At 40.4% G+C, this 23903-nt stretch overlaps 1 protein-coding gene across 6 annotated transcripts in view; it reads left to right on the top strand.

The window, feature by feature from the left end:
* Window positions 1-809: 809 nt before the first annotated feature.
* The window catches only part of LOC117032523 (zinc finger protein 169-like), a 34765-nt gene continuing 11671 nt past the window's right edge, over window positions 810-23903 (top strand). For 2 of the 6 annotated variants that reach the window (XM_033124125.1, XM_033124122.1), the window contains exons 1-4: window positions 1036-1470; window positions 9690-9777; window positions 21636-21762; window positions 22282-22377. In XM_033124125.1, coding sequence (XP_032980016.1) covers window positions 9745-9777; window positions 21636-21762; window positions 22282-22377 — 256 coding nt within the window. In that variant the 5' untranslated portion in view covers window positions 1036-1470; window positions 9690-9744. Of the gene's footprint in view, window positions 901-1035; window positions 1471-1942; window positions 2130-9689; window positions 9778-21635; window positions 21763-22281; window positions 22378-23903 lie in introns of those variants that run through there. The other 4 variants (XM_033124127.1, XM_033124126.1, XM_033124124.1 and 1 more) reach the window with 3 other exon arrangements.

The raw sequence follows: 23903 nt of genomic DNA, 5'->3' as shown, positions 1-23903 counted from the left end.
AACTTAAGAATCTTCTCTTTAAAAAAGAAAAATGCGAGTACCTTTGGCATTGTTTAGAAGTTCAGAATTACGTGGTTATCTAAATGTGAAAACACTAGGGTGAATCTGCAGGATGGAGGACAAGTACACATCCAGCTAACTAACATCTTTCCATTTTTAAAAAAATGAACAAAAGTTACAAGGACCCTATAAATTAGAAGAGAAAGATTTTAGTGCTCACCAGAACCACTGTGTACCCCAAAGTCAGTTTGGTTTTACTTGTCCAATTTTTCACAATTTCTACCAGAGCGCAAGTATTACAGTTGTAATTCTGACAAGTGAGCGCGGGCTCCAATGGAGCTGAGGGGACAAGTACCAGAGGCCGTCATTGAAGGTCCAAGCCCAGTGGGACTCTGTCTGAGAAGGCGGACCCCGAGCCCTGGGGTATTGTAGGAGCGTAGTCCATCCGGGGGAGGTTTGGGTAGTGTGGGTTCGCCTTCTGGAACATTATGGGTATAGCAGACTCCTCTCCGGAGGCATTGTGGGTAGCGTAGTCCCTCGCTCCAGGGCATTGTGGTAACGTAATCCCGCACCCTCGGAGCGGTTTGGTAGCGACGAACCGCGCCTAGGAGCTTCAGGGCCGTTGTAGTCTCCGGAGCATTGTGGGTAGTGTGGCCCCGCGCTCCGGCGCATTGCGGGTATTGTAGTCCCATCAGGGGACATTGTGGAGAGCGTAAGCCCCGCCGCTCCGGGGCATTGTGGGTATTGTAGCCCCGCGCTCAGCGAGCACCATGGGTAGCGTAGTCCCTCTCCCCGGGGCATTGTGGGCATTGCAGTCCCTCCCTGGGGCACTGTGGGTATCGCTCTCTTACGCCCCCCGTGGGTAACTTGGCGCGTGGTGGCCGTCCTTCGGCTCTTGTGGTGAGCGAGCCCACGATGGCCACCCGCTCCCGGGGAAGGAGGGTTGGAAAACGGGGAGGGCGGGAGGAGGATGTCTCACTCTGGCCGCGGATTCCTTGAGGTTTGATTTCCCGGGTGGGATTCGGGGGCTGGGTGCGCAGAGTCCTGCCCTGTAGGGGCCGGGAATAGTTCGCGTAATTTGGGGAACACGGGCACCCTTGGCTCGGAGCAGACGTCCCCACAGTTGTAGCCGGGAGGCTCGGGCTTCCTTCTTGGGTGTTCATGGGGGGCGAGCGGCTGGGTGGTGCCCACCGTGGTGGTGGAGGTCCCGCTTGACCCCCGAGGACCCGGGTTTGGGGGGAAGCGTTGGCCTAGAGCAAACCAGATTTGAATGGTGAGGGGCTGCTGGGGCGAGTGACCGGGGTCGGCGACCTCGGAGCCCTGGGGAAAATGAAACGGCCTAGTGGAGTCAGCCATGTGCTGGCTTGCGTCGGAGTCCTTGTGCCCCCCATGAGCTTCGGGACACAGAACTTTCACCAAACCCCACGGTGCTGCTGGTTGACCCCTTGAATTACTCGGGGTGAAGCAGGGGTAAGACATCCAGACTTAAGTTCTTATTTTTAACTTTTCATTATGAAAACATTGCAAGCATACCCAGAAGTAGTTGTGAAGTTCCATGGATTCATCAGTCAGATTCACCACTTATCAATGAGAAGCTGTCCTTTTCCCCTACGTCTGCGACCACCAGTGTGCATCTTTTTGGGCATTGCCTCTCCGCAGGGGCCTAGGCCACACCTGCAGTGGGAGACCCCACCTCTCTAGGGAGAGTTCAAATCCAGGTCTGCCCCTTTCTCACTGAAGCTGTTGTCAGTGTGGAAAGGTAAAACTTTTATCTGGCACATGCTAAGTCCTCAGTAATGTTAGTGTTTTTACTAAATCCCATAGGCACAGAGATGATGATGTCATGCTGGGTGCCAGGATGATGTCAGAGCAGGTTTTCTTTAAAACCCACACCCTAACTGTCCCTGGGGCTGTCCTTCCCTTCCTGGTTCCGATACTTTAGTGAAGAGGACCCAGCTGCAGGCTTGGGAGTTTCCAGCCTGCAGTCTGGGCTGGGAGAGAATCCTGAGGCTGGAGCTGCTTCTGTTGTGCCCAAGTCGGCCCAGGAGCGCCCTGAGCTCCCTCCAAGTCCAGCGGGGCTGCCTATGAGGGAAGGGAGAACTCCTAGGGGCCTGTAAGCCCCGTCTCAGGTGGGCAGGACTTCCTTGTGTTCCTGTGGTGTCTTTGCTTATCATCGAGGGGATGCATTGCTTTGCTGTCCTTGATATCTTGCTGGTAATATCCGCTCTGGGCTCAGCTGCAAGTGGTTTCCGAGGAAACCAGGCCTGTGCTTGAAGGGGCACACCCCTCTACCCGCATTCAGTGGCGTCCCGACATCTACAGGGAACACCCTCCCAGACAGTCACGCAGCTGTATTCTCAGGGCCTTGCAGTGCTGGCAAAACAAACGTGGTGAGAAGTAGTGTTTTGAGAGCAGTATTCCGGTGTTGGAGGTGTGCATTCAGTTCACTGCCATGGTTTATTTCCTCAGCCATCTTGTACATTTAGTAGTAGAATTCTCATTTTATAGAGAGGGAAATGTAATAACATTTATCTTGGAGCTAGCTATTCTTTAACTTTCAAAGTTTTGATGAAAAGTTAAAAGTTTTCATTAAAAAAACTTGCTCTATTTTTCAAGTTCATGTGATACATCTAATGCTGATAAAACTTTCTGCTGATCCTTGGTCTCAGTCCCTAATGACATTAACTTCTGTTGATGACATTAATGGCACCAACAGAAGGCAGGAATCACACCATCCAGTGTTTGCAGTTTACTCCCCCCACCCCCTTAAGGTTTCTTCTACTTTCCTTATTTTGGGAGTGTGAAGGGAGATGGGTTATTAAATTTAAAATTATGAAAATTTTACAAATACAGCCAAAAGCAGTGAGAATACTGTAAGAGCACCTGTGTGCCCCTCGCTTAGTTTAGCAATTGATAACATTCTGCTCTTCCTTTTAGTTTTTTCTGAAGTATTTTGCAGCAAATCCCAGGTAACATTTCACCTGTAAATAGTTCAGTATGCATCTCTTTTGAATAAGGACTTGAAAGAAAACAACTTGTATACCACGTTACACTCAACAAAGTAACCAAAATTCTTTAATGTCACCTGATAGTCAGGCTGTGTTCAATTTCCCCAGTTATCTCAAAATGCCTTGCTTTAAAGCCTGCTCTCAACAACCCAGGTAAGAGGCATGTGCAGAACAATACTGGGAATCCTGCCTTCTGAATACCCGTTCGCTTTTCTTCTCACCTGTTCTAGCCCTGGGATCTTTGTTAATGGCACGGTTCTAAGATTCTAAGTACTGCATGACCTCAGGCTTCTTGCCTCCTTGTTTTCCAGATTTCTCACTAATCTGATGAGTCTTGTCAGTTCTTCCCTTTCTTCTTTCTCACCTTTATGTTAGCTGAGCATATTGTCTTTCCCCATGTTCTAGTTCATCTTCATGTTACAAAAGGGTCCTCTATTGTGGGTTCTGAAGTCAGATTCTGAGTCTCCCCTACTACTGATGCTGTGACCTTTGCATTTGCCTTCCATCTGTGTCCCTCCCTTTTTCTCATCTGTGAAATGGGGCTAATAGCAATGTCAGGGTTGTGAGGTGGAAATGTGATCCCACTTTGGAAGGGCTGAGGGTGCCCGACGCATAATGAGTGCTCAGGAAATGGTGATGGTGATTATCCATTCTGAACTGCACCCCCAATGAGCCTTTCCAGAGTCATCCTTCACCCTGCACTCCATCTGGACTCTGGTTTATAGCCACTTGGAAATCTATTCTAGGCCATGCAGTTTTATTCCCTCATGCCTTTATGCTTCACACATTCACCCTTGTTAACCAATTAGCTCAGATGTTTCTTCAGTGCAGAGATTTCTGAGTGTTCTCAGAAAGCACTCCCACTGTCCCCTTTAGTCCCAGAGCATTTAGGCATGAGGACTGGGGCTAGCATGGTGCGTGTCGACTGTGTAACTATCCCGTTGGTGTTGAGATGGTTCTTTGAGAGACAGGCACCTTGTCTGGCTCCTGACTCCTCTTGGGTCACTGCTTGGCACTCAGCTGTGAAGATATGAGGGGTTGCCCTTTCTGAATGGAAAGGGACATTTGTGTGGGGAGTGATGGAAACTCGATGGGAAAGGGGGTTGGGCTGTTATTGGGGAGGGTCATGGGTGCTAGAATAATAGGTGTGGATCTTGTTCTGTGGTCAGTGGCAGCCACTGCAGAGTTTTGACCAGAGGGGAGGTCACGATTTCTTCCTTCACTTATTACCTCTTCTCTCTGCTCCCCTTGAAAGTCACCAAGAGAGTTGTCTACACTTGATAAATCCACTTTTTTCTTCACCCAATCTCTATTTCATTTCCAGATATTTGGGATTTTTCTAGATGACTTATTGTTACTGATTTCTTATTTAATTGTATTCAGATCAAAGAACAAATTATGTGTAATGTCAGTCCTTGTAAGCTGTGAGTTATTTCACGACCCAGCATATACAGTATCTTGGTGAATTTACCATGGGCCCTTGAAAAGAATGTATTCTGCAGTTGTTGGGTGTCGTTCTAATAATGTTAGGTCAAGTTGGTTTATTGTTATGTTCAGATCTTCTATTATGATGTGTTTAGTTATTTTTATCAATTTACTTAACAATAATTTAATCAATTTTATCTATTAGTAGTTATTTTATCAATTACTGTGACAAGGTGTTAAATTCTTTTAACTAGGATTGTAAAATTGTCTATTTCTTTTTTAATTCTGTTAATTTTTGCTTTATGTATTGTGGAGCACTTATAAGATACAAATATATTTACCTTTAGTATATTGTTCTGATGATTCGACCCTTTTATTATGATGAAACATCTCTTTGTATCTCTAGTAATATTCTTTGTTTTGAAATATACTTTATCTGATATTAATATTGCCACTCCAGCCTTCTTTTTCGTCTTGTAATGTCTTTTTCAGGTTTTGGTAGCTAGGTTGTGGCAGCCTCATAAAGTGAATTGGGGAGTGTTCCCTTCTTTTCCTACTGAAGTTTTGATAGAATTTATTAGTGATCCTGGACATTTCTTTCTGATAAAGTTTAAAATTATGATTTTTATATCTTTAGCAGATATAGGGCTATTCCAAATTTCTATTTTAGTTTTGATAACAAGGAATTTGTTTATTTCATCTAACTTTTTAGAACTTTGGGCCAACAGTTTATTTTTTTTAATAGGCATCCCTTATTGTCCTTTTCGTGCCTGTATAATTTGTAATAATGCTTCCTCTTTCAATCTTGATACCAATCATTTGACTTTCCTTTTGTTTTTCATTATTTAATCACTCTTCCTATGGGTTTAGCAATTTTTAAATGGGATTTGACCCTCTTTTATTATTTTTTATGGTAAAAAAACCAGAAAACCTACATTTACCCTCAACAATTTTTATGTGTACAGTACAGTATTGTTAACTGTATCCACACTGTTATACAACAGATCTCTAGAACTTTCTCATCTTGCATGAGTGAAACTACCCATTGATCAACAACTTCCTGTTTCCTCTTCCTGGTAACCACCATTCTCCTTTCTGTTTTTGTTAACTTACATTCCTCATGTAAGTGGAATAATGCAATATTTGTCTTTTTGTGACTGGCGTATTTCACTTATGCATAATGTCCTCAAGGTTCACCCATGTTGTAACAAAAGGCAGGATTTCTTTCTTTTTTAAGAGTGAATAATATTCCATTTTATGTATTTACCACTTTTTTTTTTTTTTATCCATTCACCTGTCGATCGACATTTAGGTTGCTTCCACATCTTGGCTAACGTGAGTGTGCAAATATCTCTTCAAGGTCCTGTTTTCAACTCCCATTGTTAATTTTTTTAGAAACCTCCCTACTATTTCCATAACGGCTGCACCATTTTACAATCCTGGCAACAGAGCACTAGGGTTTCAGTTTCTCCACATCTTTGCTGAAACTTATTTTCTGGTTTTTTGATAATGGCCATTCTAATAGGTGGAGGTGGTATCTCACTGTGGTTTTGATTTGCATTTCTGTGATAATCTGTGATGTTTAACCATCTTCATGTGCTACCAATCATTTGTATTTCTGAGGAAATGTTTATTCAAGTCCTTTGCCCTCTTTTTAGTCAGGTTGTATGTTTTTTGTTAATGAGTTGTAGGAATTCTTTATATATTCTGGATATTAACCTCTTATCTGGTATATGGTTTGCATCTATTTTCTCCCATTCTGTAGGTTGCCTTTACACTGTGTTGATTTTTTTCCTTTGCTGCATAGAAGTTTTTAAGTTTTATGTAGTATCACTTACCTGTTTTTGCTTTTATTGTTTGTGCTTTTGGTGTTATTGCCCATTCCAATGTCATGAAGCTTTTTTCCTGTTTCCTTGTATAGTTTCGGGCCTGGGGCTTAGCAATTTTAATATTTGCAAATAATCAACCTTGTCTTAATTACCTTTAAAGTTTCATTTATATTTCATTGATTTTTTCCTAATTACTTATTTTCTTCTTATTTATTTCCTCTTTATTTCATAGCTTCTTAAGGTGGAAGCTGAGTTTTTGTAAATTAAAACTCTTTTTGGTGCATTCATGTAAAGCTATAGCTTTCCCTTTAAGAAATGCTAGAGCTGCTGTATTAGTTTGCTAGCACTGCCATAACAAAACACCACAGACCAGGTGGATTAAATAGCAGAAATTTGTTTTCTCACAATTCTGAGGGCTAGAAGTTGAAGACCGAGGTGCTGGCAGTGTTGGTTTCTTCTGAGGCCTTTCTTTGGCTTGTAGATAGCCTTCTCCCTGTGTTTACATGGATTTCTCTGTGGAACTGTCTTGTATTCAAATTTCTTTTATAAGGATACCAGTTATATTGGATTCAGGCCAATCCTAATAATGTCATTTTAACTTAATGACCTCTTTAAAGAACCTACCTCCAAATAAAGTCACATTCTAAGGTACGGGGGATTAGGACTTTCACATATGGATTTGGTAGGGACATAGTACAGCCCATAACAACTCCATATCACAAATTTTGTTAGTTGTGATATGTTTCGATATGTTGTATTTATTAGAATTATTCAGTTTGGAACACTTCTTTATGTCCCTTGGAATATTTGCTTCTATCCATATCTCTTTTAGACCAGTGTTGCTTAATTTCTAATCATGGAGTTCTTTCTAGATATCTTCCTGTTAATGATTTCTACTTTAATTCCATCTTGGGCAAAGAACATACTCCTTTTAAGTTTTAGTCCTTTGAAATTGGTGACTCGTTTTATATGCCTTGGAATTTCATTTACCTTGGTGAATATCCTATGTGCACCTCCTGCACTTGGGTTTATTGTTGTATGAATGTAAATTATATCAATACTACCTTTAGTGTTATTTTAAATCTTCTGTTTCCTTACTGATTTACTGTCAATTTGCTTTATCATTTACTGAGAGGTATAGTAAGTTTTATTAGCTATGATTATGACTCTGTTTCTCTTCTTCACTCTGCCGTTTTTCCTTCATATATTTTCTCCTAGTCTGTGGACTGACTTTTTATTTTCTTACCAGTATCTTTTGCAGAGCAGAAGTTTTTAATCTTAACAGAATCCAATTTACCAATTTTTTCTTTCGTGGATTGTGCTTTTGGTGTTACATATGAGAAGACATGGCCAAACCCAAGGTCATCTAGATTTGTTTATTTTTTGTGAAAGGTGTAAGATCTGTGTGCAGATTCTTTATTTTTCCCTGCATGTGGATGTCCAGTTGTCCACTACCATTCATTAAAAAGACAGTCCTTTCTCCATTGAATTTCCTTTGCTCCCTTGTCAAAGATCAGTTGACTATTTGTGTAAGTCTATTTTTATACCCTCTATTCTGTTCCATTGATTTATCTATTTTTTAAATTTATTTTTTGCCAATACCACACTCTCTTAATTATCGTGACTTTATAGTGTTGTGAAATCCGATTGTGTCAGTCTTCTGACTTTGTTCTTTAGTATTGTGTTGGCCTTTCCATACAAACTTTGGAACAAGTTTGATGATATCCTCAAAGTAAGTTGCTGGGATTTTGATGGAAATTGCACTGAGTATATAGATCAGGTTGGGAAGAACTGACATCTTAATATTGAGTCTCCCTATTCATGATATGGACTATCTCCATTTATTAGATCTTCTTTGATTTCTTTCAGCAGAGTTTTATAGTTTTCCTCATAGTAGATCTTATAAATTTTTTAAAAAAGTTTTATACCTAAGTATTTCACTTTACTGGGAGCTAATATAAATGTTGTGGTGGTTTTAACTTCAAATTTCATTTGTTCATGGCTGGTATACAGGAATGCAATTGATTTTTGTGTATTAATCTTGTATCGTGCATCCCTGATATAATCACTTATTAGTTCCAGAAATTTCTTGTTAATTCTTTGGGATTTTCTACATAGACAGTCAGGTAATCTGCAGACAAAGACAGTTTTATCTGCTCCATCCCAATCTGTATACCTATTATTTCCTTTTCTTCTTACATTAGCTAGGAATTCCAGTAGGATATAGAATAGGAGTGGTTAAAGGGAACATCCTGGCCTTGTTTCTGATCTTAGCAGGACAGCATCTAGTTTTTCAGCATTAAATAAAGCTGTGGACTTGGCACTCTTTAAGCATAGCCACAGTTATTTATAGAGGGTATCAGCACAGCCCATTCTTAACCTAAGCCTAATAAAATTAATATTGATTCATTAATGCCATCTAATATCTAGCCAGTGTTCAAATTTCCTCGATTGCCTCAAAAATGTCTTAACAAGATCCATGTGTTGTATTTGATGGATATGTCTCTTAAACCTCCTTTTATTCCATAAATGTGCTCTTTCATGTGTCTCCTCTCTGTCTCTCTCTGTCTCTGTCTCTCTCTCTCTTTCTCCCCAACCCCCCAGCCATTAACTTGTTCAAGGCTTTACATTTTTAAGAAAATTATAAACATGTCAATTTACTCCTCAGTACTTCAATTTCTTAACTCATTTTTCTCTATATCCAGAATATTATGATCACACCTAACAATATTCACAGTAATTCTCTAACATCATTTAATACACAGTTCATATTGAATTGTTCTTCATAGTCCCCCAAATGATCATTTGTCCATACAAGGTCTATAGATCACATCTGAAGAATGGTTTATCTCTTATGTAGCTTTCCATTAGAGAAAATCTCCCCTCTTAAAAATTTCTTTATGAAATTGATTTGTTGAAGACCTGGGTCCTTTGCTGACTGCCCATTCTTAAGTTTTAAATCTTGAGAACCTAATCTTGGATATATGTAATAAGTGGAAGGGACTGTGAAATCAGATTACGGCTTTCACCCTGCTTCAAGTCTCCCCGCAAATCTACAATTTGTGGAGCCTATAGCACTTTCTATTTTGAATTTCCTGGGCCTTGTCCTTTGGCCTTGGGACAGATGTGAATGGGGAACTTCTGTTTTCATGATAGGGTATTTTATTTCTCAACATGAATGCTCACCTGTGGCCACTCTGGGGCCTTTTTCCTCTTAAGAGAGTCTACACAGTGACAAAATCTCACCCAGCTGCTTGGGGCTGAGCCTGCTACTGGCCCAGCTCTGGGAGTCTTATTTACAGGACACTGGTTAAAAATGAGCTGCTCTGATGCTCTCTGCAACCTCTGTTCCCCTCACTCCTGCTGAACTAGGAGGCTGGATGAAAGGGTACTCCTGCTAAGCATCCCTTCACTTCTCTTTCCCCAGCTCTGCCTCTGCAACTTGACTGTTCTCTAGGAAGAGCACTCAGCAGGCCAGGAATATGGCCCCAGGGCTCCTGACAATCAGGGACGAGGTGAGTCCTGAAATTTCTTTCTTGCTCATGCAGGGTGGAACATCACCTTTCCTTGTCCTGGAGCTGCCTTGCTGGTTTTCTAGCCCTGATCTTGGAGGTGTAGCTTGTGTTACTTGTAGCCTTTTCTCAGCCTCCTTTGCTTCATTCATGACTCAGGCATTCACCAAGTAGTAAATTGTGATCAGCACAGTTGAAATACAAATATAATGCATTCATGCTTATGTGCCCAGCAATTCCCAGGGCCTAACAAAGTGAAAGAAGGCTTTTTAAGAAAGTGAAGGAAGGCTTTTGAGGGGGGAGCTGACTGAGCTGCCCCTGATGGACTTAGCAAGTTGAACAGCTGAGGTAAGGTATTCCTGTGGGAATGGGTCAGGGACCTTAGGCTCAGACACTGGGTGACTGGCAGCCTGTTTCTCACCATATGGGAAGCTTGGAGCAGCCAGTGGCCTTTGGTCACATCAGTTTTCTCTGTGTAGAGGTGAGGGTGCTGACTTGCTGTCATCCGAAATCATGGAGGCCACCAGTCAGTGGCATGACATATTTAAGTCTTGGAGGAAAAACTGTCAACAGAAAAGCTGTCAAGAATGAAGGAGAAATTAGGATGTTTCCAGGTAAAATCATTAAGAATAGACCTGCTCTACAAAAATGCTTCAGGCCGAAATGAAAGGATTCTAGACAGTAACTCTTAAACTATAAGAAAGAAAAGTGAATGTTAAAGCCAGTATTGTACTTTCTGTTTGGTTTATAACTTGCTTTTTTAAATATAATTTAAGGTAAACATAAAAAAATTATAAATCTATGTTAACGGGCATAAAATGTATAAGGATGTAATCTGTGACAATTACAAAATATGGGAAAAGAGGTGGAAAAGTATAGGAGGAGAGTGTTTGTATATTGTTGAAACTAAGTAGGTAGATTTTTACAGGTTTAACATGTTAATTGTAATCTGCAAGGCAACCACTAAGAAAATACTAAAAAATGTCAGAAAAGGAAAGAAGGGAATAGAAGTGTTACACTAAAAAAAAATTAAAAAAATAAAAAAATGTTAAAAAACGGCATAAATGGAGGAATTGAAAAACAAAAGACATACAGACACAGAAAACAAATAGCCAAATGGCAGAAGTAAATCCTTCCTTTAGTAATCACGTTAAATGTAAATGAATAAACTCCCCAATCAAAAAGCACAGATGAGCAAACTGGATTAAAAAAAAACAAGATCGGATTATTAAAAAATGGCGGCATGAGGTGAGCCTCTGGAACTCTCCTCTTGAATTTACAATAAATTGAACAGCTATAACTCCACAAAGGACTCCCTGCACAGCAGACAGGCAAGATGAAGAGGCTCACTACTGAATTCACCTAAAGGTGGGCAAATTGCGCAAGCAGGGGAGGAGGGAAGGGAGAAGTGCGGAGACGGAGTCCCGCGGGCATAGGACACAGACCTAGCTCAGTGCTCCAAACTCGGAGAATCCCGGAACTCCCGCAGCGGCGGGAGAGGGAATAACTCAGACTGCTAGGGCTCTGCTTATGACCCACAGGCCTAAAGGGACAGCATATAACACAGCTGAACCAAACGCTCACGTCAGAGACCTCAGAGCAAAGACTGAGGGAAGAAGGCTGAAAACAGTGGTTTAAGCCCTCACTGCTGAGCAGAGAATGGAAGCCGTAGGCACTGAGACAAGCCCTCCCCTCCTTACCCTCCCAGAGATTGCCCCGCCCCCATCTGCCCAGTGCTAGAGGTGGAACAGTAGCACTGTCAGATCAAAAGAAGAGAATATTTGCAGTTCTGAGAACTGTGGTCCGCAGACAGATTTGCAGCCCAACTAGGTCCAGCAAAGGGGAGGGTGCTGTGGAAGTGGTGGTCTGTGGTGATGGTCGCCGCCATTGCTCTGGGCCACCTCTCACAACTCACCCCGCCCCTGTCCCCACCTATCTGGGTGGATCCCTGCAGGAGTAAACAGAACTGCTGAAACACATGGGCTCTGAATCTGGTGCAGGAAGAGCTTTGGAACTTCAAAAGCTCTGTACATCCCCACAGGGACATGGCACCCTATGACCCAGGTGAACTGTTAACGAAGGAGCAGCCTGCCTTCCAAGGAATCCCCCTATTGTGTGAGAAGCTGGAAGAGTGCAGAAAAAACATAACACGACAGTGTGAGAGAAAAAATGGCTGCAGTCGGAGAGAAAATAAGACATTCTACCAACACGTACTGGAAAACAAAAGAAAGACCTCTTCCTATTAACTTGTGGCAGAACCCACTCCTGGAGATGTCTAGGAAGAGAAATAATAAATCATTAATTGCCATAAATAACCAAGGCAACAAGATAGCTCAGAAAAAAAGTGAAAAGTCTCCAGAAAAGGAACTTAAAGATATGGAAATATGTGACATAAATGACAGAGAATTCAAGATTGCAGTTCTGAAAAAACTCAACGAGATGCAAGAACACACGGAAAGGCAGTTTAATGAACCCAGAAACACAATCAAAGAACAACACGAACATTTTACCAAAGAGACTGAAATTTTAAAAAAGAAACAAATAGAATTTCTGGAGATTAAGAACTCAATAGAAGAAATGAACAATGAAATAGCCAGCTTAGGTAGTAGAGTTGACCAGATGGAGGAAAGAATCGGTGACATCGAAGATAGAAACCTGTAAATGACACAGATGGAAGAAAAAGAGACTTGAGACTTAAAAGAAATGAAAGAACTCTCCAAGAACTTTCTGACTCCATCAGAAAAAGCAAAATATGAATAATGGGCATACCAGAAGGAGAAGAAAGAGAGAAGGGAACAGAGAATATATTCAAACAAATAGTCGATGAGAACTTCCCAAACTTGTGGAAAGAACTGGATCCTTGAATCCAAGAAGCAAACAGAACACCTAATTACCTCAACCCCAGCAGGCCTTCTCCAAGGCACATTATATTGAAGCTGTCTAAAATCAACGACAAAGAAAGAATCCTCAAGCCAGCCAGGTAAAAGAAGATGGTAACCTACAAAGGAAAGCCCATTAGATTATCATCAGATTTCTCAGTAGAAATGCTACAAGCCAGGAGGGAATGGAACCAAATATTCAAACTATTGAAAGAGAGAAATTATGAGCCAAGAATAATATATCCAGAAAAGATATCCTTTAGATGTGAAGGCAAAATAAAGACCTTTCCAGACATACAGAAGCTGAGGGAATTTTCTAATACATAACCTGCACTACAAGAAATACTAAAGGAGGCTATTTGACCACCATCAACAGGGACAACTTGTGGCAACCAAAACATAAAAAGGGGGAGAGTAAAGGCCTGAACTGGAATATGGGAATGGAGAAAGTTAGCATGCTGAAGAAAATGGAATACTCTAAATATCAAACATTCTTTTACATAAACTCAAGGGTAACCACTCAAAAAAAAAAAAAATCCAGAACTGAAACATATACTGTAATAAAGGAAGAAACAGAGGGAAATATCAAAGAATACCACCAAACAGATCTAATAGACAACAAAAAGGCAAAGAAACAATGGAGACACAGTCTTACCAGAAAACTAAAGATAGAATGATAGGAAATCCTCACATATCAATAATCACCCTAAATGTAAATGGACTGAACTCACCAATAAAAAGGCACAGAGCAGATTGGATCAAAAAACTAAACCCAACCATATGCTGTCTGCAAGAGACGCATCTCAGCTACAAAGACAAGCATAGACTCAAAATGAAAGGGTGGAAATTGACACTCCAAGCAAATGGTATCCAGAGAAAATCAGGTGTAGCCATAATGATATCAGATGAAACAGACTTCAGGGTGAAAAAGGTAATAAGAAACAAAGATGGACATTTCATAATGGTAAAGGGGGACTATACAACAAGAAGACATAACAGTCATCAATATTTATGCCCCCAATCAGGGAACACTGAAATATACCAAGCAACTGCTAACAGAACTAAAGGGAGAAATTGATCAAAACACAATTATACTAGGGGACCTAAATACATCATTGACAGCTATGGATAGATCATCCAAACAGAAAATAAATAATGAAATAGCAGCCCTAAATGACACATTAGATGAAATGGACATAACTGATATTTATAGAGCACTTCAACCTAAAACATCAGACTATACATTTTTTTCTAGTGTACATGGAACATTCTGGAGGCTAGACCATATATTGGGTCATAAAACTAACCTCAGCAAATTTAAGAAGATTGAAATCATACCAAGCATATCCTCCAATCACAGGGCTTTGAAATTGGATATCAATTGCAAAAAGAAAGCAGGGAAAACCACAAATACATGGAGATTAAACAACATACTTTTAAAGAACAACTGGGTCAAAGAAGAAATGAGAGGAGAGATCAAAATATACATAGAAACAAATGAGAATGAAAATATATCCTATCAAAATTTTTCTGATGCAGTGAAAGCAGTTTTAAGAGGGAAATTTATATCATTACAGGCCTATCTCAAGAAATAAGAAAAATCCCAAATAAATAACCTTATGTTACACGTTAAAGAACCAGAAAAAGAAGAACGAATGAAACCCTAGGTCAGCAGAAGAAAGGAAATAGTAAAAATCAGAGCAGAACTAAATGAAATGGAGAACGAAAAGACAATAGAAAAAATTAATGTGACAAAGAGCTGGTTCTTTGAAAAGTAAACAAAATTGACAAACCCTTGGCTAGGCTCACTAAGATAAAAAAAGAGAAGACGCTAATAAAATCAGAAAAGAAAAAGGGGAAGTTATCACGGATGCCACAGAAATACAAAGGATCATCCAAGAATATTATGAAAGATTATATGCCACCAAATTCAGTAACCTAGAAGAAATGGACAAGTTCTTAGAAACAGCTTTCATAGGCTGAACCATGAACAACTGGAAAATCTCAACAGACCAATCACCGGTAACGAAATTGAATCAGTCATCCAAAACCTTCCAAAAGCAAAAGTCTGGGACCAGATGGCTTCACTAGTGAATTCTACCAAACCTTCAAAGAGGATCTAATACCAATCCTGCTCAAACTCTTCCAAAAAAAGAGACAGTACTCCCTAATTCATTTTATGAGGCCAACGTTACCTTGATACCAAAACCTCGTAAGGACAACACAAAAAAAGAAAACTACAGACCAATATCTCTGATGAATACAGATGCAAAAATCCTAAACAAAATTCTAGCAAATCGAATACAACAATGCATTAAAAAGATTATTCATCACGGCCAAGTGGGATTCATCCCAGGAGCACAAGGTTGGTTCAACATACGCAAATCCATCAATGTGATACATCACATAAACAAAATAAAGGACAAAAATCATATGATTATATCAATTGATGCACAAAAAGCATTTGACAAGATACAACATCATTTATGATTAAAACACTCAATAAAATAGGTATAGAAGGAAAATACCTTAACATAATAAAGGCCATAGATGACAAACCCTCAGCTAATCTCATAATTACTAGTGAAAAACTGAAGCCCATTGCTCTACGTTCAGGACCACGACAGGGCTGACCCCTATAACCTCTGCTTTTCAACATAGTGTCGGAAGTCCTCACCAGAGCAATCAGGCAAGAGAACGAAATAAAAGGCATCCAGATTGGGAGTGAAGAAGTTAAATTGTCACTCTTGGCAGATGACATGATGCTATATATAGAAAACCCTAAAGACTCCACCAAAAAGCTATTAGAAACAATCAACGAATACAGTAAAGTTGCCAGCTGCAAAATCAACATACAAAGTCCATTGCATTCCTATATACTAACAGTGAAATTTCAGAAAAAGAAATACAAAAATCAATTCCTTTGGCAATTGCAGCAAAAAGAATAAAATACCTACGAATAAACTTAACCAAGGATGTAAAGGACCTATATGCTGAAAACTATAAGACATTTTTGAAAGAAATTGAAGAAGACACAAAGAAATGGAAAGACATTCCGTGCTCATGGATTGGAAGAATCAACATAGTTAAAATGGCTATATTACCCAAAGTAATATACAGATTTAATGCAATCCCCATCAAAATCCCAATGGCTTTTTTTTTTTTGAAGAAATAGAACAAAAGATCATCAGATTTGTTTGGAACCACAGAAGACCCCAAATAGCCAAAGCAATCTTAAGAAAAAAGAACAATGCTGGAGGTATCACACTGCCTGACTTTAGCTTGTACTACAGGGCAACAGTAATCAAAACAGCATCTTATTGGCAGAAAAACAGACATACAGACCAATGGACTAGAATTGAGATCCCAGAAATAAACCCACATAAGTATGGAAAGGTAATTTTTGACAAAGAAGCAAAAAACATACAATGGAGAAAAGACAGCCTCTTCAATAAATGGTGCTGGGAGAATTGGAAAGTCACATGCAAAAGAATGAAACTGGACTGCTATCTGTCACCACGTACCAAAATTAATTCAAAATGGATCAAAGACTTAAGCGTAAGACCTGAAACAATAAACTGCATAGAAGAAAACATAGGTACTAAACTTATAGACCTTAGGTTCAAAGACCATTTTATGAATTTGACTCCAAAAGCAAAGGAAGTAAAAGCTAAAATAAATGAATGGGACTATATCAAACTAAAAAGCTTCTGCACAGAAAAAGAATCCATCGACATAATAAAGAGGCATCCAACGGTATAGGAGAAGATTTTTGCAAACAGTGCCTCCAATAAGGGGTGATATCCGAAATATACAAAGAACTCATGCAACTCAACAACAAAAATACAAACAACCCAATTGAAAAATGGGCAGACGACCTGAAGAGACATTTCTCCAAAGAGGACATACAAATGGCAAATAGACATATGAAAAAATGCTCAATATCACTAATCATCAGAGAAATGCAAATAAAAACCGCAATGAGATAATCACCTCACCCCAGTTAGGCCATCTTGTTGATGGCTGTCATCAACAAGACAAATAGTAACAAGTGTTGGAGAGGCTGTGGAAAAAAAGGAACCCTCATACACTGTTGGTGGGAATGCAGATTGGTGCAGCCGCTATGGAAGGCAGTGTGGAGGTTCCTCAAAAAATTGTGAACAGGATTACTGTATGACCCAGCAATCCCTCTCCTGGGTATCTACCCAAAAAATCTGAAAACATTTATCCAGAAAGACACGTGTGCTCCAATGTTCACTGCAGCTTTATTTACGGTGGCCAAGACATGGAAACAACCAAAATGTCCTTTGATAGATGAATGGATAAAGAACTTGTGGTATATATACTCAATGGAATACTATTCGGCGGTAAGAAAAGATGAAATACGACTATTTTTGACAACATGGATGGATCTTGAGATTATGATGATAAGTGATATGTCAGACAGAAAAAGCAGAGAACCATATGATTTCACTAATATGTGGTATATAAACCAAAAACAACAAAAGAACAAGACAAACAAATGAGAAACAAAAACTCATAGACACAGACAATAGTTTAGTGGTTACCAGAGGGTAAGGGGGGAGGGAGGTGGTAGATGAGGGTAAAGGGGATCAAATATATGGTGACGGAAGGAGAACTGACTCTGGGTGGTGAACACACAAAGGGATTTATAGATGGTGTAATACAGAATTGTACACCTGAAATCTATGTAATTTTACTAACAATTGTCACCCCAATAAACTTTAATTTTTTTAAAAAAAAGAAACCAAGGTCTATATATATGCTGTCTAAGAAACTCACTTTAGATATAAGGACTTAAAGAGGTTCAAAGTGAAAGGATGGTAAAAGATATTTCATATAAAAAGTAACCATAAGAGAGTCGGGATTACTGTGTCATGAGACAAAATAGACTTTAAATCAAGGATAGTTTATAAAAGATTAAGAAGGACGTCATATGTTGATAAAAGGTTCACTAAAGAAAGAAGATAAACAATTGTGTATATATATATGTTTACTTTATCTTGATAGATATTAGGGTTGTTTCCACCTTTGAGCTATTTTGAATAATACTGTAATGGACATTGGTGAACAAGTATCTGTGTCACTCCCTGCTTTTAGTTCTTTGCTGGTTCCTATGGTAAATTATATGTTTAACTTTTTGAGGAAATGAACTCTTTTCCATAGAAACCGCACATTTTACTTTTCTGACTAGCAATGCACAAAGGTGACAGTGTCTCTACACCCTGTCAAACTTGTTGTTTTCTGTTTCTTTGGCAATAACTGAAGATTAGTGGGAGCAAAGTCCTATAACTAAGGATATACAGAAGAAGCCATGTCAAGACTGGTAGGAGGTGCAGAGACATGAAATGGGCTGATCCCACACCCACATGTGGCAGTTAAAAATCAGGACTGATATCTCTCCTGGGGAAGTCCGTACGAGAAGCGAAGGGTCCCACTCCCACATTAGACTCCCCAACCTAGGGTTCTAATGCCAAGAAAAGAAGTCCTCATGATTTCTGGCTGGAAAAACCATTGGAGCGTGTGGCTGTGTGAGATGGAGGGCTGCTGTAGTCTCAGGCATTCCTCTTAATGGATTTATTTGCTGATGGACTCACTTGCTCTGGGGCAGCAGCTCAAAAAGTGCCAGGAACTTACAAGAAGGAACTGAATTATATGGCGTGAGGGAGAGTGCTGGATGGGCAGCTTTTTCCCAGACAAGTGCTGGCAGAAACCATTGTTCCTTTGTTGAGTCTTCCCACGACCCAGCCTGCACATGCAAGGGGGCATCATATCTGAGTCTCCATCAACCTGACTGACACTGTTCGCCCCACCCAACTTGCTGGCCCATCCAAGCAACTTCCAGTGGCTTTTCTATATAAATGGTCTATCTTGTCTCATGCTATGAGCTTTCCTAAAACTTCTCACAGGTTTGCAAACCCCACACAAGCAGCATCTGGCCTCACTGTGATTGCTAAGCAGTACTTCTTGCAGAGCAGCACCAAACCTGACACCAGTGGCAGCCACATTCAGTTCGCAGCTCAGCCTCTCCCAGGTACCTCCAAGCCCAGCACAAGTGGGAACCATCTACAGATCACTTTGTAGCTCATACCAAGTATTCCCAGGTAGGGCACAGGCAATGGCTGAACTTGGCCTGCACCAGACCCCTCCCAAAAGCCCAAACCAACACATTCAGTGGCCAGCTTCACATCGCACCAGAGCCCCATCCAACCACCTCCACAAATGACACACCCAACGGGCAGACTCAGTAGGCACCAGAGAACTGCTAAAGCAAATCCTGCTCTATAGGGTCAGCCCCTGCACAACAGCTCCTCCACCGTGGTCACCGCCAGTTCTCACAACCAATCAGCCTGTGGGTCAGTCCCTCCCACTGATGTGCCAACAGCAATCAAAGCTCAACTGCAATAGGAGGGCACACATAACCCACACAAGAGACATATCTGAAGCTCCTGGCTTGGGTGACAGGAAGACTGCCACTAGGCCCCACCTACTACATAAGGCCACTCTACCAAGACCGGGAGACATAGCAGCTTTACCTCATACATAGACACAAACCCAAGGAGGCAGCCCAAACAAGAAGACAAAGAAACATGTCCCAAAAGAAAGAACACAACAAGGCTCCAGGAAAAGAACTAAACAAAATGCAATCTACCATATGCAGAGTTTAAAACACTGGTTATAAGGATGCTCAGTGATTTCAGGGAGAACTTCAACAAGGAGATAGAAATATGAAAAGGGAGCGAAACAGTCCGAAATGAAGAATACAATAACTGAAATGGAGAATACATTGGAAGTAATCAACAGTAGATTAGATGAAGCAAAGAATTGAATCAATGATTTGGAACACAAGGTAGCAGAAAACACCCAAACAGAACAGCTAAAAGGAAAATGAATCCAAAAACATGAGGAGAGTTTAAGGGGCCTCTGAGACAACATCAAACCTATCAACATTCATATCATATGGTTATCAGAAGGAGAAAGAGAGCAAAGAATTGAAAACCTATTTGAAGAAATCATGATAGCAAATTCCCCTAACCTTATGAAGGAAATAGACATACAAGCCCAGAGCACAGGAAGCACAGAGTCCCAAACAAGATGAAGTCAGAGGTCCACATCAAGTCACATCAAAATTAAAATGCCAAAGGTTATAGACAAGGAGAAAATTTTGAAAGAAGCAAGAGAAAAGCAGTTAATTCCCTAAAAGGGAGCTCCCATAAGACTGTTAGCTGACTTCTCAACAGAAATTTTGCAGGCCAGAAGGGATTGGCAAGAAATATTCTGTGATGAAAAGCGAGGACCTACAACCAAGATTAGTCTGCCCAGCAAAACTATCATTTAGAATCAAAGGACAGAAAAAGAGCTTCCCAGACAAAAGTTTAAGGAGTTCATCACCACCAAACCATTATTACAAGAAATGTGAGGAAGAGAAGGAAAAAGAAACATCAAAAAATATGAATAATAAAAAGGCAATAACTACATATCTCTCAACAATGTCTTTAAATGTAAATGAATTAAATGCTTCAATCAAAGACAGTGGATGGCTGAATGGATAAGAAAACAAGACTCTTAGCATATGCTACCTACAGGAGACTCACTTGACATGGAAAGACACACAGACTGAAAATAAAAGGATGGAAAAAGTTATTTCATGAAAATGGAAACAAACAAACAAAAAGCTGGCATAGCAACACTTACACCAGACAAAATCGACTTTAAAACAAAGGCTATAATGAGACAGAGAAGGACCCAGAAATTCTACTTCTGGGTATTTATCCGAAGAACTCCAAAACACTAATTTGAAACGACATATGCATCCAATATGTTCGTTGAAGCATTGTTTACAATGGCCAAGGCATGGAGGCAACCTAGGAGTCCATCGATAGATGAATGGATAAAGAAGTGGTGCATATACAATGGAATGTTACTCAGCCACAAAAAAAAGAATGTAATCTTGCCACCTGCAACCACACAGATAGGCCTAGAGGGTACTATGCTAAGTGGAATAAGTTAGAGAAAGACAAATACTGTATGATTCACTTACATGTGGACTCTAAGCAAACAGTGGATCAAAACAAACTCACAGATAGAGAGATCATTTTGATGGTTGCCAGCTGGGAGGGGTTGGGGGGAGTGGGTGAAAAAGGAGAAAAGATTAAGAAGTACAAATTTATAGTTACAAAATAGTACTGGGGATGTAAAGTGTAGTATAGGAAATACGTATGGTGTCAGACGGGTACTAGATTTATTGGGGTGATCACATTGTAAGTTGTATAAATGTCTAATCACTATGTGTACACCTGAAACTAATATTGTATGTTAACTGTAATTGAAAGAAAAATTACAATACCATTAAAATCATTAAAAACAGAAATTCTTAACAAAACATAGAATTTGTATGCTGAAAACCACAAAATGCTGATAAAAGAAACCAAAGAATACCTCAGTAAATGGAGAGACATATCATGTTCATGGATTTGAATAGTCAACATACTAAATATGTCACTTATCCAAACAGATATATAGGTTTAATGGAAATCTCGTAAAAATTTTATCAAGGCGTTTTGGTCCCTGTAGACAAGTTTATTCTGAAATTTATATGGAAAGTCACGTGCTCCAGAATAGCTAAAATAACCTTTAAAATGAAAAATACAGTGGGAGGAATCAGCCTACCTGCATTCAAGGTCTGTCATGTAGCTACTGCAATCTATGATGTTTTTTGACATCATAGACATAGAGATCAATAGAACAGAATAGAGAACTAAATAGATTTACCAGCAATGTGGGAAGGGGGATAATAGTCTTGAACACATGGCACCAGGGGTCAAGGTAAATGCAGGATCTGTGGCTCTCATCTGGGTGCCCCACACCAGCCTTCTTGCTGCTGTGGCTCTGGATAGTGGCTTCCATTGGCTGGTGGGCGAGGCTGGCTCCTGGGTGAGCAGGGATATGTTTGTTTTGCAGGCACTAATGGCCTTCCGGGATGTAGCTGTGGCCTTCACCCGGAAAGAGTGGAAGCTACTAAGTCCTGCTCAGAGGATCCTATATCGGGATGTAATGCTGGAGAACTACAGCCACTTGGTGTCGCTGGGTAAGGACAGCCCTTCTAAGGTCTTGGACTCTGCCTGCGGGCATTTTAAGATCTATGTAGCAAGCACCATGCTTTTGGCTGAGAAAGAAAAATAACATTTTCCCTATACCCCCAGAGAATGTCTGGATTCTATAGAGTTGAAAATAGTGAAGTTGTGTGTGTGTGTGTGTGTGTGTGTGTGTGTGTGTGTGTGATTTGACTGCATTTCATTCCATAAAATGACTGTATTTCCAGCACTCTTCCAAGGCCTGGCCCCTCCTCCCAAGTAATCATGCTCCCAATGATGGAATATTTGTATTCACTCCTCAAGCACAGGGGAGAATCAGTGTACTGCCTTTAGTTCCAGGACTCCCCCTCCCCTTAGTTATCCTTTCTCAGCATTCAGGGAGCCTTTGCCCCACCTCTGTGCTTCCCTACTACTCCCTTTCGGTTATTGCATTCCCCAGCTGACTCTGAGTTCTGTGATAGCCTTTTAAGCCACTAACCCAAGGTCACCTTGGTTTCTTTCCCTGTGAGTAGGAATTGCCTTTTCCAAACCCAAACTCATCACACAACTGGAGCAAGGGGACGAGCCCTGGAGAGAGGAGAGCGAATGTCTTCTGGACCTTTGTGTAGGTGAGTGGAAAGCACCAGGCAGACAAGGAGACAGGCCAGTGAAGCACTCAGCAGGTGAGGAAGTTCTGAGAAGCATCTGTGAGCTCCCGAAAGCTCTTCTCCAGGCCTCCCTTCCATGCCATCCTGCTTACCCCAGAGAGGGCTTCCCTGGCACCCCGCCCTCGTACCCCAGAAGCCTCACTCTGCTCATTTGGCCTAGGATCTCCTTATTGTGCTTTTCTTAGTGGGCCTGATCTTCAACATGGTAGTTGCCCTCTGAGCCTGAATCACCTGTCCCTGCTAGATACTGTCCAGTTTCTGTTCTTAACCTGGTAACTTTTTGTGCATCAGTTCCACCCCATAATTCCATAACTTTGTTTCTTTTATTTTATGATGTATTATTTAAGATTACAACAGGGTATGAAGAATTACGCAATGAGTGCCAGTGTGCCTTCCTGGCAGAGTCAGAAATAGAAAGTTGTAAGACCAGGCGACAGCCCTGGACCTACCCTGGTTGTATTCTGCTCCTCCACCCCGCCCCTGAGAATCCAGTTTCTGCATTAGCATTCCCATGACTGCCTTTATGCTTTTTTATCCATTTGATAGTCCTTCAACCACATAGAGTGTTGTTTTGCATAGTTGTAAACTTCTCTGCACGTAGTATTGTAATGCACACATCCTTCTTGAACAATGTGCAGGTTTAGTTTATACTTTTTAAAAGTGTTACATGATTCCATTATGTGAATATTTCTATTTTAATGCAGTTGAATTATCAGTTCTCTTCTTCTGGACACTTAAGTTATTTCGTTTTTGGCCGTTTAATAATGTTGCTGTATATTCTTTTATTCCTTTGGAAACACATGCGAGAGTTTCTCCAGATGCCTGCGTAGGAGTGCAGTAGCTGGTTCGTAGGCATGCATGGTCTCGGCCTGATCAGGTTGTGACACATTGTGTTCTGAAGCTGTTACGCCACTTTCCTCTCCCAGTAGCAGTGACTAGAGCTCTTGTTCCACATCTTCACCAACACTAGATACTGTCAGACCTCGTTTTTCAACCGTCTGTTCGGTCTGTGGTGAAATCTCAGGGGGTTTGCTTTCTAGTGAGCACGAGCCTCTTTTCCTATATTGATTAGCCATTGGTGTCTCCTCTTCTGTGATTTAATTGTTCAAGGTGTTTCCCTCCTTGTCATTTGGGCTGTTTTTCTCTTATTGAATTGTAGACATTCCATATAAATTTTGGGAACGTTATAGGTCTTTGATCCAACTGAATTAATTTTATGTGAATGTTGGCAGGTAAGGATAAATTTTTCTGTGGTTTATCTGTTTTCATTGTTTTATTTTCAACATTTCTGGAATTTTATTTTTGTTTCATTTTGCTTCTAAGTACAACCATATATCTAGACTTGTACTTTACAGCAAATTCATGGTATTAGCCTTAAAAATATAAGCATTAATTATGGAATGGGAAAATGTGTTATTATGCTATAAGGTATTATTATGGTATAATAGTTAAGGGATAATTATAAGGTATATTATCAAAGTATAATA

This window comes from Rhinolophus ferrumequinum, chromosome 12 (genome assembly GCF_004115265.2).
Source record: "Rhinolophus ferrumequinum isolate MPI-CBG mRhiFer1 chromosome 12, mRhiFer1_v1.p, whole genome shotgun sequence".
In the NCBI taxonomy this organism is placed as follows: domain Eukaryota; kingdom Metazoa; phylum Chordata; class Mammalia; order Chiroptera; family Rhinolophidae; genus Rhinolophus; species Rhinolophus ferrumequinum.
This window is presented reverse-complemented; position numbering and strand designations above follow the sequence as displayed.